At 44.3% G+C, this 12,894-nt stretch overlaps 1 protein-coding gene across 29 annotated transcripts in view; it reads right to left on the bottom strand.

Moving 5' to 3' along the window:
• The window catches only part of OBSCN (obscurin, cytoskeletal calmodulin and titin-interacting RhoGEF), a 171,166-nt gene that overhangs the window by 97,473 nt on the left and 60,799 nt on the right, over positions 1-12,894 (bottom strand). For 22 of the 29 annotated variants that reach the window (XM_082278968.1, XM_082278994.1, XM_082278970.1 and 19 more), the window contains 10 exons: positions 10,559-10,825; positions 9,452-9,718; positions 8,581-8,844; positions 7,780-8,046; positions 7,160-7,423; positions 5,959-6,225; positions 4,628-4,894; positions 3,093-3,356; positions 1,980-2,246; positions 862-1,125 (listed from right to left, as the gene is read on the bottom strand). In XM_082278968.1, the coding sequence (XP_082135094.1) occupies positions 862-1,125; positions 1,980-2,246; positions 3,093-3,356; positions 4,628-4,894; positions 5,959-6,225; positions 7,160-7,423; positions 7,780-8,046; positions 8,581-8,844; positions 9,452-9,718; positions 10,559-10,825 (2,658 nt within the window). The remainder of the gene's footprint in view (positions 1-861; positions 1,126-1,979; positions 2,247-3,092; positions 3,357-4,627; positions 4,895-5,958; positions 6,226-7,159; positions 7,424-7,779; positions 8,047-8,580; positions 8,845-9,451; positions 9,719-10,558; positions 10,826-12,894) is intronic. The other 7 variants (XM_082278982.1, XM_082278983.1, XM_082278984.1 and 4 more) reach the window with 7 other exon arrangements.

Below are 12,894 nucleotides of genomic sequence, written 5' to 3'. Positions count from 1 at the left end.
TCAAGAGACTTTTGCTGAAATAAAGAAGAAATTTCTAGCAGTAATGATGGGGACTTGGGGCTCAAGGATGGACTAACCTGTACAAGCCCATTCCAATTCTATTTTTCATGGTTAAATTGAAAGTTCAAGACTGAAGCAATCCTTGTTTTATTGATAAATACAAAGATGAAAAGGTCTAGGCAGTAAAGCAAAGAAATCAATTCCCTGAATTCAGACCTACTGAATTTCCAGGTGAGAAAGAAGCTGAAACTACTTCTGACTGTCCTGTGTTAACAGTGAAAATAAATTTTCCCTCTCTTCCATGGGAAGTTTGCAGATGAATTTGGCTGAGGGCTGTGAAATATTCTCCTACTCTAATGCTGACTATTCTGCAGCACCTGAATAAAAATCAACACCTTGGTCAGAGTTACAAAGAAAAGTTAAGTTACACTGAACCAAGTTTTCTTTTTATTATTTAAAATTATTTGTCAAATCCTAATGCACCTTGAAGTAAAACTGCTCTTTTAAAGAGCTATGAATGCCCCTGCTGCTCCATCTCTCTACGTTCAAGTCAAAAGTGAGTAAAACAGAATTAAAAAAGCAAATCTGTGACATCCTTCAGCCTTTGGTGTGGTACAAATAAATACAGCCCTGCACCAACAGGAGCAAGGAGAAGAAAAGAGGGAAAATGTTAGTAAAATCAATGGAACTACAGTTGTGGTTAGAATTAGACAGATAGATTAGACAATAAAAAGAGGAAAGTCTGTCACAAACAGAATGATGGCAAGACTAGAGAAAGAACTCGTGGTGTGTCAGTGCTGAGGCTTCCAGAGGAGGAGGGAGAAACCCCACACCAACACGTCCCACTTGTGCGTTCTTTACCGTGCACCGTCAGTGCTGCCGTTGTCTTCTCCTCTCCACACACACAGGTGTATTCCCCAGCATCCCTGACCTCCACAGCATGGACCAGCAGCTGTGCTGTGGTTCCCTCCTGCCTCATTGTGTATTTTTCACTCGGTTTGAGCACTTTGTGTTTCTTTCTCCACTCCACGGAGGCGGCCCTGGACAGCTCACACTGGAGAGTGGCTGTTCCACCTTCTGTGGCTTCTTCATCCGTCATCTCCTTCTGGAAGTGCACAGGCAAGGCTGAGGGGTTCAAAAGGAGCAGAATGTGTGACCATGGCAGCTACTCAAGTAACCAGTTCATGTGGTCTGACAACCACAGGCAACAAGCAAACCTTTCCTAATCAGTCCCATCAGGATTAATGACCACTCGGAGAACCATAGAAGAGTGGCTTTGGAAAGCTGGAAAACACCTCACTCATAAGTCAGAGTGTGTTTTCATGGTAAAGTCCATGGCATGAAGTGAAGAACCACATCAGTCTCAACTTCAGACCTGCATGACTGAGCCCCCACCTTGGATATTGCCAGCTAGAATGGAAAATAAAGCCTAACCAGAGCACCTAAATTCTATGGCAATGCAAATCATCACCAAAAAAGTTCATAAATGAACCTGTACCTGAGCCAATAATTTCACTTTTCCATGAGGGACCTTTAAAAGGTCCTTTCCAACCCAAAATACTCTATCATTTCACCTCAGAGTGGTCTATCAAGCTTGACCATCAAATTATACTGAAACACTGGTAACTGTCTCAAAAATACCAACAAATCTTCTCAACATGAGGATCGTAACATCTTTACAGCCAACATCACAATAATGTGATTTCCCATTTCTCAGCATCTACTGATGAACATAAGCATCAAAAAAATGAGTTAGCACCAAGATGAATATCTGCAATTTTTGCCACAAGCCTCCAACCTGTACCTGATACTGACCAAAACATCCAGGAATTTATTCCCATGTCCAACCACATACTGCTAAACTCATCAGAAACAGTACTGCACTTTCAAATCTGACACTCCTATGCTCTTAAAAAAAGAAAAAAAGCTGTTTGAAAATCATCCCTTTAATTTACACATTTCCTTTTTTTTATTTTTACCATTCACTTTGAGCGCAGCCGTGGTTTCCTGCTCTCCACAAGAGCACGTGTAATCTCCGGCATCTGCCAGGACTAAATCACGGATCAGCAGCTCAGCCATCGTGCCCTGGCATCTCATGGTGAACTTGTCGCTTGTGCCCAGGGCTTTGTCTCCTTTCCTCCATGCCACTGCAGCTCCAGCTTTGCTCAGCTCACAGCAGAAAGTGGCCGTGCCATTTTCTGTGCCTTCCACATTCTTCAGCTCTTTCTTAAAGTGCGGAGGGAGGGCTGAAGATCACAGGTGAAAGAGAGCACTTTAAAACTGAGGGAATACCCTGTCTTGGCTGCTCCACTGGGTTAAAACACTTTAAGCATTCTAGAATGGACAGAACCTGAGAGCAAAGGATGATTTGGGGGCATCCCTGACTTGTGCTTTGCAAGACACCACATTCAGCATCTCACAATGACTTGGAAATCAGTGTTGATTTATGACAACTCTGAGAGCCATAGAAGAGTGAGTTTGGACAGCTGGAAAACACCTTATTCATAAATCAGAGGGTGTTTTTAATATGAAACATGGCATGAATGGAGAACCACACCAGTATCAACCCCTCAGCTCTCATTGGTCTGGAAATCTGTAAGACTATATCATCAGTACTGGGAGGTGTGTTTTAAAGACATTTTAAGATATAATGACAGAAAGCTGATCCCGAGATTTCAAGGGACTATGCACAGTTCTTCCTCAAAACCAGATCAAGAATGAAAATGAACACCACATTGTTTAAAATTAAAATTTCATAACTTTTCAATTTCATCCAAGAAAAACAAGTGAAATCTCAGTGATATGACCTAAGGAAATTAATGAGTGAAAATACTCCAAAACGCAATTTCTGACTTCATCAAGCTTTTCATTATCCACTTCCAGATTCCATCAACAGGAAAGCGGGGGGACTGAAAAGACTGTGATGCTCTTATCAGTCCCAAAGGAAGGGCTCTCAGTGGAAGATATTCCCAGTGGTTGGAACAGCTGCTATAACATTTTAAAATAACAGAAGGGATCAAGAGCAGATTGTGATCCCACAGGAGGATCACAGATGACAACGCAGAAAATTCCTATTAACCCAGATATTTTACCATGCACTGTCAGGGAAGCTGTGGTTGTCTTGTCTCCACACACACAGGTGTAATCTCCTGCGTCTCCTTCCTCCAGGCTGTGGATTGTCAGCTCAGCAGTGGTGTCCTTCAGCCTCATTTTGTACTTCTCACTAGGTCTGAGCACCTCCTGCCCCCTCCTCCACTCCACCGGGGCGGGTTTGCTCAGCTCACACTGCAGAACAGCCGTCCTGTTTTCTGTGCCTTCCACATTGACAAGATCTCTTTTGAACAGAGCAGGCAGAGCTATGGGGTGTAATATAAACAGAGAGGACATCAAAACCATTAACCAGACCTCAGGGAACTCAGGACTGGGTCCTGTGGCCAGTCCTTCACCATTACAGGAAAACAAATCAGTCTGGAAAACTGCCTCTAATAGAAAAGTCCTGCAGGATCCCAGTCGGGGTAATTTCCACCATGACCTGCTTTTAACATCAACTTATTCATGTTCACCACAGCCAATTCCAATAGTCCTCTCTACCTATTTCACTCTGAAATCATCTATCTTGAACATTAATGACCTGAATTTTGATCAAAAGTCCTTGGCCAGGGTGACAGGACTGCTATCTGAGGATCCCTGCCTTTCCTAACACCATAATTTATATTTCTGGATCAGAAAAAAAAAAAATATATATATATATATAGCTTCAGGGACACCTTTAACCCAAAATTTCAAAGGATATAATGGCACTAATATCAGGTTTACAGGGTTTTTTTAGCAGCATTCAACAAGTTGCCTTATGATGTGCCACTAAAATAAAATGGAAGTGACTTGCATAGGGATGAAAACAATAGGTCAAAAGAGGGGAGGAACAGAAATTCCTCCAGCTGGGACAAAGAAGATGAAGAAAAAGTGTGCAGAAAATCTGGGAGAATAGTTTTGCCTCCTCAATTTCCCCCTGTCCTTGGCAGCTTTTTATCCATTAGATAACTTAAATAAAAGCTGTTCTTCCATCTATGGGAGCTGTACATGAACTGCTCCTTCTGGAGGGGCAACCAGAGCTCTTCCATTCACCATGGCAGAGACAGGAACAAAATTTCCACCACTGTTCCCTAAGTCAGGACCTGTAGAATAATGCTGAGGTGTGGGGATTTATTTAAGTACCATTTCCTCAGCAGATTATCCCAGAATCCTTCAAAAGAGTAGGGCAGTCACCCATTCCTGAATGGAAAAACCTCTCACTGCCTGAGCTCAGCAGATTTAAAGAACTTTCCTTCATGTTAAGCATGAAAATCCACTGATGCCAGGGAGGCACGATGAGAAACCCCCTGAGAACAATCTTGCTGCTGGAGGTCTGCTCACTCTTGCTCTCTGAGATGAGAAATTCTCACAACTTTTCTTTACTCTGAGATAAAGCCATCAGTTTCAAACTGACAGACAGTGAGACATGGGAGGAAACAGCCCCAGCAAACCGAGAAAATGCTGCAGAATCAAAACACCAGAGCAAGTGGGAAGGAGAGAGAGGAAAGGGATGTCCTTGAGGTACCGCTATCCCAACGGAGAACGGCTTTTTTACCATGGACTGTCAAGACAGCTGAGGTCTTCTGATCTCCACACACGCAGGTGTATTCTCCTGTATCTTCCACCTCCAGATCTCGGATCAGCAGCTCTGCAGCCGTATCTTCCTGTCTCATCCTGTACTTTTCACTTGGTTTGAGTGCCTTGTCCCCTTTTTTCCACTCCACCGGGACGCCGACCTTGCTCAGCTCGCAGCGCAGAGCGGCCGTTGCGCCGTCTGTGGCTTCCCTGTTCTTCAACCCTTCCTTGAAAAATGCAGGCAAAGCTAAAGGACAGCAATATCAGCAGTGAGATGTAGCACTCCAAAGAGTTAAAATTATGTTTAAGTTTCCTTTTCCCTCTTATCTTGCACTGATTTATCAAGACAAGAACAGAGATTCTCAAGGGTCTCCACGAATCAGCATTGGGAAAGAAATGTCACAACCAGGAGAGGATTTAGTGCTTGCAGTAATCCATAGGGGTATTTTACATGTACTTAGAGTCACAAATCAATACAAATAGAGGTAGAAACACCGTTTTTTTTCCCCTGTGAAATTTCAATCAAAAAGAACAAACACCAATTTGAAATTTCTGGAAAGAAAATGGTTTTCTTTTATGACATTTTAAACCACAGTGGGAGGAAGTTTGCTGTGTTTCCACATACTTAAGCAAACAAAGAGACATTTTAAATTTTAAAAAAATGAAACAGTGAAGTTTCATTTTAAATGTCAGTTTGAAATGAAATTGCTCATTTCAATACATGGTGGGAAAACAAGCATTTTCACCTGAACTGACATACCCTTTCAAAGATGTCAGGTTCAGTAAAAATCAAAGTTCTCCCTGCGAATGGTTGTCCTTTAGAAGTCCTGGGCCTGATTTACAAAGAACACCAACTGAATTCCATGACAACTAGGCTGTAAGTACAAAAGCGCTTTGTTGTCTCAGGAATGGAGTATGGGCATAAGATTCCATGGGATAACCCAACCTTTTGGAATTTCGTGAAACCTTAAAATCCCTGAGACATAATCCCTTTGAAGCAACCCATTTTTGTCTTGAGCGTAACAGGGAGTCTAATAAAGGACCTTTCAAGAGAAAAGCAAAATGATGGCCCCTAATCAAAAGAGTGGCAGCAACCCTGGTTGCCTTACTCTGAGCTTGGGCACCAACATCCCTCTTGTGCCACAAATTCCAGCTGCACAGGTGCCAGTGGATGCATTTCACTGGCATCGGTGAGCTGCGGATAAAGCTCTGGCAGAAGGAGGAGACGGGAGGGTAACCAGGGTTCTGTCCAAAGGAGCAGAGAAATCAGGGTAGTTACTTTCAGGCTGTGCCTTGCTTTGTTTGTTTTACCATGAACTGTTAAAACTGCCGTGGTCTGCTGGTCTCCACACACACAGGAATAATTCCCAGCATCCGCCGTGTCTAGATTTTGGATTATGAGCTCAGCCACGACACCTTCCCGCTTCATTTTGTATTTGTCACTCGACTTGAGGATCTTGAAGCCCTTCTTCCACTCCACATTAGCAGCAGCCTTGTTCAGCTCACAGTGCAGGGAGACACTTTTACCCTCGGTGGCTTCTTTGTCTGTGAGTCCCTTGGTGAAAAGAGCAGGCAGGACTGCAGAGCAAACACGGACACGGCGTCAACCCTGGGAAAGCCTGACCCGCAATCTAATCCCTCTCTTACCTCCCTGCAGCCACCAGACCTTCTTGGTCTCCTCCAGGATTTAGTTCCTCCACAATTTTTCTCCAACATCTAACCCTTCAAAAGATAATTCTGATTTTTTTTTTTTTATTTCCTGTCATCACACTTTAAAACTTTCTTTAAAATCAAGTGTACCTGCAAATGTAGTTGACAATCCAACTACCCTTTACTTTATACACCATAAAATCAAAGACAGAGTTAGAGGCCATCTTTCAATATGAGACCCAGAGCATTTTGCTTCCCTTGAGAAAAGCAGCAGTTCTACAGAAAGACCTGATTCATGGAAATGTCTGAATTTTTATAAATAAGAGTCCCTTAGAGCAGAGCAGTTGCAAACATGCTGTCAGTTTTCTGCAGAAATAAAATATTTGCTTGGGAAATATTAAGCCAAAATTGGTAAAAAAGAGCTGGGAATAGCAGGAGCATAAAAAGCCTATTTTTTGTTAAGATCGTCCTTGTGTAGCATCATTCATTGATGAAAACTTGTTCCTCTTAGGAGCAACAAGTGTCACAGTCTAAGTCACAAAAAGTAAATATTATTCCCACTTTTATTATTCCCAGTTCCTATGGGAAAACTTCTAAACAAGCAGCTATTCTGGGCTAGGGAGGTTGTGTTGAGTCAGGAACATAGTCTCCACTTGTTGTTTGACTAAAGCACCTTGGAAGCACATCAAGAGGGCATCAGGTGAAAGGAGAAAAAGAGAGAAGGAAGTAAGGATAGGAAAATTAATCAACAGAAAGGAGAACAGGAAGTACACAGAGGTCAGAGGAAGCAGAAGTAAAAGAGGATGAGATCCTGGAATTACACAGGTTGACTTGGGACACGTGCTGAGAATTTCTTTTTTACCATTTACTGTCAGAGCAGCCGTAGTCTGTCGGTCTCCACACACACAGCTGTAATCCCCAGCATCTGCCAAATCCAAATCCTGGATCGTCAGCTCCACAAAGGGACCTTCCTGCTCTATTTTGTACTTTTCACTCGGCTTGAGCACCATGTTCCCTTTTTTCCACTCAACTGGGGCTGATTTGCTCAGTTTGCAGTGCAAAGTGACTGCCTCTCCCTCTGTAGCTTCCTTGTCCGTCAATTCATCTTGGAAGAGGATAGGCAAGGCTAAAGGATGCAATACCAACAGAGAAGGAATCAGCAGCAGAATGAAATGAACTGGACTGTGCTGTAATGTTTACATTCAATCAAAAATGCTCTATTTCTAGGTGGGCACTATTGAAAAAGGGGGTAAAACCTCCTTGAGGAGAGAGAAATAAATTAAACAATAATACAACATATAGGTGCTGTCTCAAGGCAAAAAAACCACAGGGGAATATTCTCAAAAAGGGTGACTCCGGCACCACAGAGCCAAGAACATGAAACCCCTAAGAAATAACACCGACCAAGCTTTGGCTGACCAGGAAATGCTGCCAAATGTGCTAGATTTGGGGTTTAAAGAGAAACATGGGTAGGAGGGTTACCATTCACTCTCAAAGCAGCTGTGGTCTCCTGCTCTCCACACTCGCAGGTGTAGCTCCCAGCATCCGCCAGGTCTAGGTCTTGGATAACCAGCTCAACAAAACGCCCTTCCCGTCTCATTTTGTATTTCCCGTTTGGCACCAGCACCTTCCCGTCCTTCCTCCACCGGACGGAGCCGCCTGGCCGGCTCAGCTCACACTGCAGCGTCGCCGTCCCGCTCTCTGTGGCCTCCTCGTTCCTCAGCTCTTGCTTGAAACGCACTGGCAGGGCTGAGAGATGCAGAATGAAAAGGGATTGCCACCCTAGACCCTGCTCAGAGGCTGAATCGTGATTTATCGTGTGTCTACCTAAGCCTTACTCCAACACCCTTATCCTTAAGCACGTCCTGTCTTTCCTCGTGGATGGTAAAATAAATTTTCTATTAAATCGTTCTGTGGGAGTCAACAAAAACATGCCTCAAGAGAGACAAACTCATTCTCATCATTAAACATCATGAACCCTCTGAAACAGAAAATCCCAAGGAATCTTATGTTTCCATGCTAATTTAGGGAAACACATGCAAGACAGCATCCTTCACTTGAGGGAAGGCAAGAAGACAACACAACACACACACGCACATCCATGGGGTATAATAAAAGCTGATTGAGGGTGGAGATTGGGGACAGGAGTGACACAAAAAAGATGGAAGAAACTAGTGAAAGCAGGACATGAAGGAGGTTGTTGTGAGGGAATGTACAGACAGGAGGGGGGAAGAAGTGGACAAAAACATTCCAGAGTTTCACAGGTTATTTCTGCCTTTTTACCATTCACTGACAAGGCTGCTGTGGTTTTTTGGTTCCCCACTAGACATGAATAGTCTCCAGCATCCTTTGGCTCCAGGTCGTGGATCAGCAGCTCAGCCACGGTGCCCTCCTGCCTCATCTTGTACTTGTTACTCGCCCGCAGAACAGTTTGCCCCTTCCTCCACTCCACGGGGGCCTCTGTGCCCAGCTGGCACCGCAGGGTGGCTGTCCCACCTTCCACAGCTTCCACGGCCTTCAGCTCTTCTTTGAAGAGCACGGACACAGCTGAGGAGTGAAGCATTCTCAGTTTACTTCAGGCGCATCGTCACCACCTGGTGACCTCACACGGGATTTAAGCCAAAACAAATTCAGACTCTCTTGGCCCACACAGCAAAGAAGCTCTGACCTACCTGCACCTCCAGGACCCTGCTGATATTTACAGTAGCAACAGGAGTTTTGGGTCAAATAAAAAGAGAACAATTATTTCCCAATAATTAGAACACCAAAATATAATTACCCTTCTGCTGCCCAAATGCTGTTGGTCACAGATGTGAAAAAAATTGCTGAGAGCGTAGAGAGAAGAACTGAATATTCTTTAATAAAAGCTGTAGCTGAGGCCCTTCTTACCTCTTGGCTTAGAGCTTAGCCAGTCACCTCTAACCAAAATATAAGAAATTTCATAGGGAAGAAAAGATATTTCATTATCAGGTACCTTTGATTGATATGCATTAGCATGAAGTTATCATCCCAGAAAACAAAGAACTTAACGGACCCAGCCAGAGCTGCCATGTGTTTGTGCTGATCCCTGTTTTCCTGAACACTCTCTGCAAGTAGCAGCAAGACCACGGCAAGAACAACAACAAATGGTCACAAGCAGTTGTCTCATTCCTACCATGGATTTTGACTTGGGCTGTGGTCTGCTGGTCTCCAGTGTCACAGGTGTATCTTCCCGCATCTTCTGGCTCTGCATTATGAATCACCAGCTCTGCCACTGTCCCCTTCTGCTTCATTTCATATTTGGCACTTGCCTGGAGCGTGGCTTCTCCCTTCTTCCACACCACAGTGGCATCAGCTTTTGTGAGTTCACAGCGCAAGGAGACGGATTTCCCTTCTTCCATATCCGTGTTCTCCAGGGCTTGTTTAAAAAGCACAGGCACAGCTGGAACACAAACCAGGGGTTAGGACAAGCCCTCTTGGCCTCCTCTACAACAATGCCCCCATGAGAGCTGTCACCTCTTAAATCCAGGCCTTTTCCAAGTGAGCAGAGCAGCCCTAGACCCTCCCTTGGTTCTGTGGCATCAAGGAGATTCTGCTTGGGAGCAGGAATAAATCCCTCCCCCTGATGTTACCATCTCACTGTGGATCCCTAGGAATATGGGGGAAGTTTCTTATATTTAATTAGGACCCTTTCAGAGTCCTCTGGGCATCATCACCTAATGAATTCCCTGCTCCTGTAGGGCTCTGAAATAACATTTATATCCTGTATTTCTCCCACTTTCCACTCCAGCACGTACTACTTTTGCTATGCTACTAAAGGCACTGTATTTGGGGAGTGCAAATGGCATCTAAGAGCCTTTGAAAAGGATGTTTTGGGGACATTGGGGGTCTAAATGTTAACCACTTGTCCACCTGCAGTTTTCTGGGGACTGGACTTATGTTTTCACATCTTTGTGCTTCAGTACTATTGGTCTCCACCTCTCAAACTCCAGTTTTAATCACAGCCATGTAAAGCAGCTGATAGGGCAGGAACTACAGCACACAGAAAATTAATCCTCTGCACTTCACTTAATTTTTTTCCCCCCCAGTGGCCCCAGACACAGAATATGAGATCACATGAATGAAATATATGCAGGTGCCTACAAGGGTGCAAGATAACCTTTAAATTTTACGTATTAAAGATGCCACTGCCACAAAAAAAATGAAGTGTTACCTGATTATTTTTTTTAATAGCTCTATTAAGCACTTGATTAAGTTTGCCAATGTCTCAAATTGTACCCACCATTCACTTTGACCTGAGCAGTGGTTTTCAGTTCCCCAGTGCTGCAGGTGTAGTCCCCAGCATCGACGGATTTCACATCTCGGATTATGAGCTCTGCCACAGTCCCATGCTGCTTAAATTCGTACTTCTCACTGGCATAGAGAACAGTGTCTCCCTTCATCCACTTCACTGGGGCACCAGGTTTGCTGAGCTCACAGGTCAGCCTGACTTGTTTTCCTTCTTTGGCTTCTTCGTTTTGGAGCTCTTGCTTGAAGAGAACAGGTGTTTCTGAAAGAAGGAATAACACAAATGTTGAAGGAAGCACATGAGGTTGGAAATCTTTTTTTTCCCTTTTAGTATCAGACTTGGTTTTTGAGACAGAAAACTACAGGAATGGAGAAGCACTAGCAAAGAGTAAACAGATTCTGACATCTCACATCTGGCTGCCAGCACTTCACAGCAGCAAAAAAAATTTGAGGCCAGATGCTTATTTTCCTTTTAACCACCACCTGCACCATTGAAGATGCTGCTGCTCTTACTGTTTTCATTATTAACATCAGTGGCAGATGCTGCACTGCCACTAATGACACAAACTGTGCTGTGGATGGGTGCTCAGAACTGGACCAGTGGCACAAAAAACATAAAACTCCACTGAGCTCAACTCACACACAACACAGAGGACACAGAGGAATGGCAAAGCACTTTCTGTTGTGATCAGCAGTATTGATTTCTCATCATAAAAACCCCTTCAATGTATTTTTTATCCAGCATGAACACAGACTTAAAAGCAGCACAGAACAAACACAGAGAGGGAAGTGCAGCTGAAGGTGACAGGGTCCCTGTGGAGCTTCCCCCAAAGGCTCTGTCACAGCCTGGGATTCAAGGCTTTAAGGTGAGCTAGTGCAGGGAAGGCACTTTCGGGGGAAAAATAAACTCAGCTGAAATGTTCAGATAAGGAAAACATAATTCTTCTTGAATTCTGCTGTCTTGTGAATATGCAAGTCAGCTTCTGATCCGTGATGCACTTAACCCGTGGCTGTTGGAAAACTACAGCCTGTGATCCTGTTCCCCTTTTGCCTCTAGTTTGGGACACTCAGTGTCACATGACTACTGAATTTCTATTTCCTATTTTGCATTCTGCTGTTCTCTTATATGACCCTAAAAGACAAAGGACAGTTCCAACAGTGCAATTTCTTGTAGACATCCTTTTGACTTGACTCCTTGACCTGAATCCATGTGTTTAAATCCTGCATTCATCCACACCCTTCTCTGTGAGGGGAAAAATGGGGCTGCTGTGGGAAATTACAAATGTGGGTCTTTTCTAACAGATAATTCTCATCCGGGTCCTACTGAAGTCAACACAGATCTTTGTTTTGTGTGTAATGGCTATTGGGAAAATATCCCCGTGCCACAGAAAGACAGAAAATCAGGATCCTTAACCACCAGCTCCTCTTCATGGCACCATCAAGGTCTTCTCCTTCTTGCACAGCCTCAGGCTGGTTCTTTGTGCTCTAGAAAAATCCTGTGAGCAGCTTGTCCTCCCACTCTGTGCTCCGGGGTTCAGGTTGACCATTCCAACAACCCAAATGCTTTTTTTGTTCACACTGGCTTCCCTAATCCAGGTGCAGCTTCTGATCAGTCCATCCCAAGTGTGTAACACCAGCAGCACACAGAACATCCTCTGCTTTGGATAAACACAGCCTGTGCCTGTCAAAACCTCCCTGTCCCTGCTCAGACTTGCCCAGGGGAGTGAGTTAACTCACAGAGTGATTTAACTCAGAGACAGAGCTCCTCCTAAGAGGAGCTGGGGCTGGGACAGTGGCTCAGGAGAGGCAGGAGCAATTATAAGGCGATATTTGGTGAGCCTTGGTTCTGAGCCTGGTCAGACCCAACTCATACCTAACTCAGAGTTAAAAGACACATCTAAGAAGAGATCTTTTGCTTCAGCTCAGACAACAACCATTTAGATCACAAGATCATAGAACTTTCTGGGTTGGAAGGGCCCTTTAAAGCTCATCCAGTCCAAACCCCCCTGCCATGACCCAGGACATCTTCAACCAGACCAGGCTGCTCAGAGCCCCATCCAACCTGACCTTGAATGTTCCCAGGGATGAAGCATCCACCACCTCGCTGGGCAACCTCCAAGAGTGTTTTACCACATTCACTGTAAAAAACTTCTTCCTTACATCTAATTAAATCAACCCTCTTTTAGTCCAAACCATCTCCCCACGTCCTATCAAGCAGGAGAGCACCTCAGTGATGCTCATTGGGTGCACTGCTCTGAATAAATCTGGCTGTGTAAAGCAATTGCACAGACAAAGGTGGGGGTGGGAGTTCCCCCCTTGGAGAGAGCCATC

The sequence above is a fragment of the Coloeus monedula genome, assembly GCF_965178545.1.
Source record: "Coloeus monedula genome assembly, chromosome: 1".
Lineage (NCBI taxonomy): Eukaryota > Metazoa > Chordata > Aves > Passeriformes > Corvidae > Coloeus > Coloeus monedula.
The sequence above is the reverse complement of the archived record's forward strand: the minus strand, read 5'-3'. Positions and strand labels throughout refer to the sequence as shown.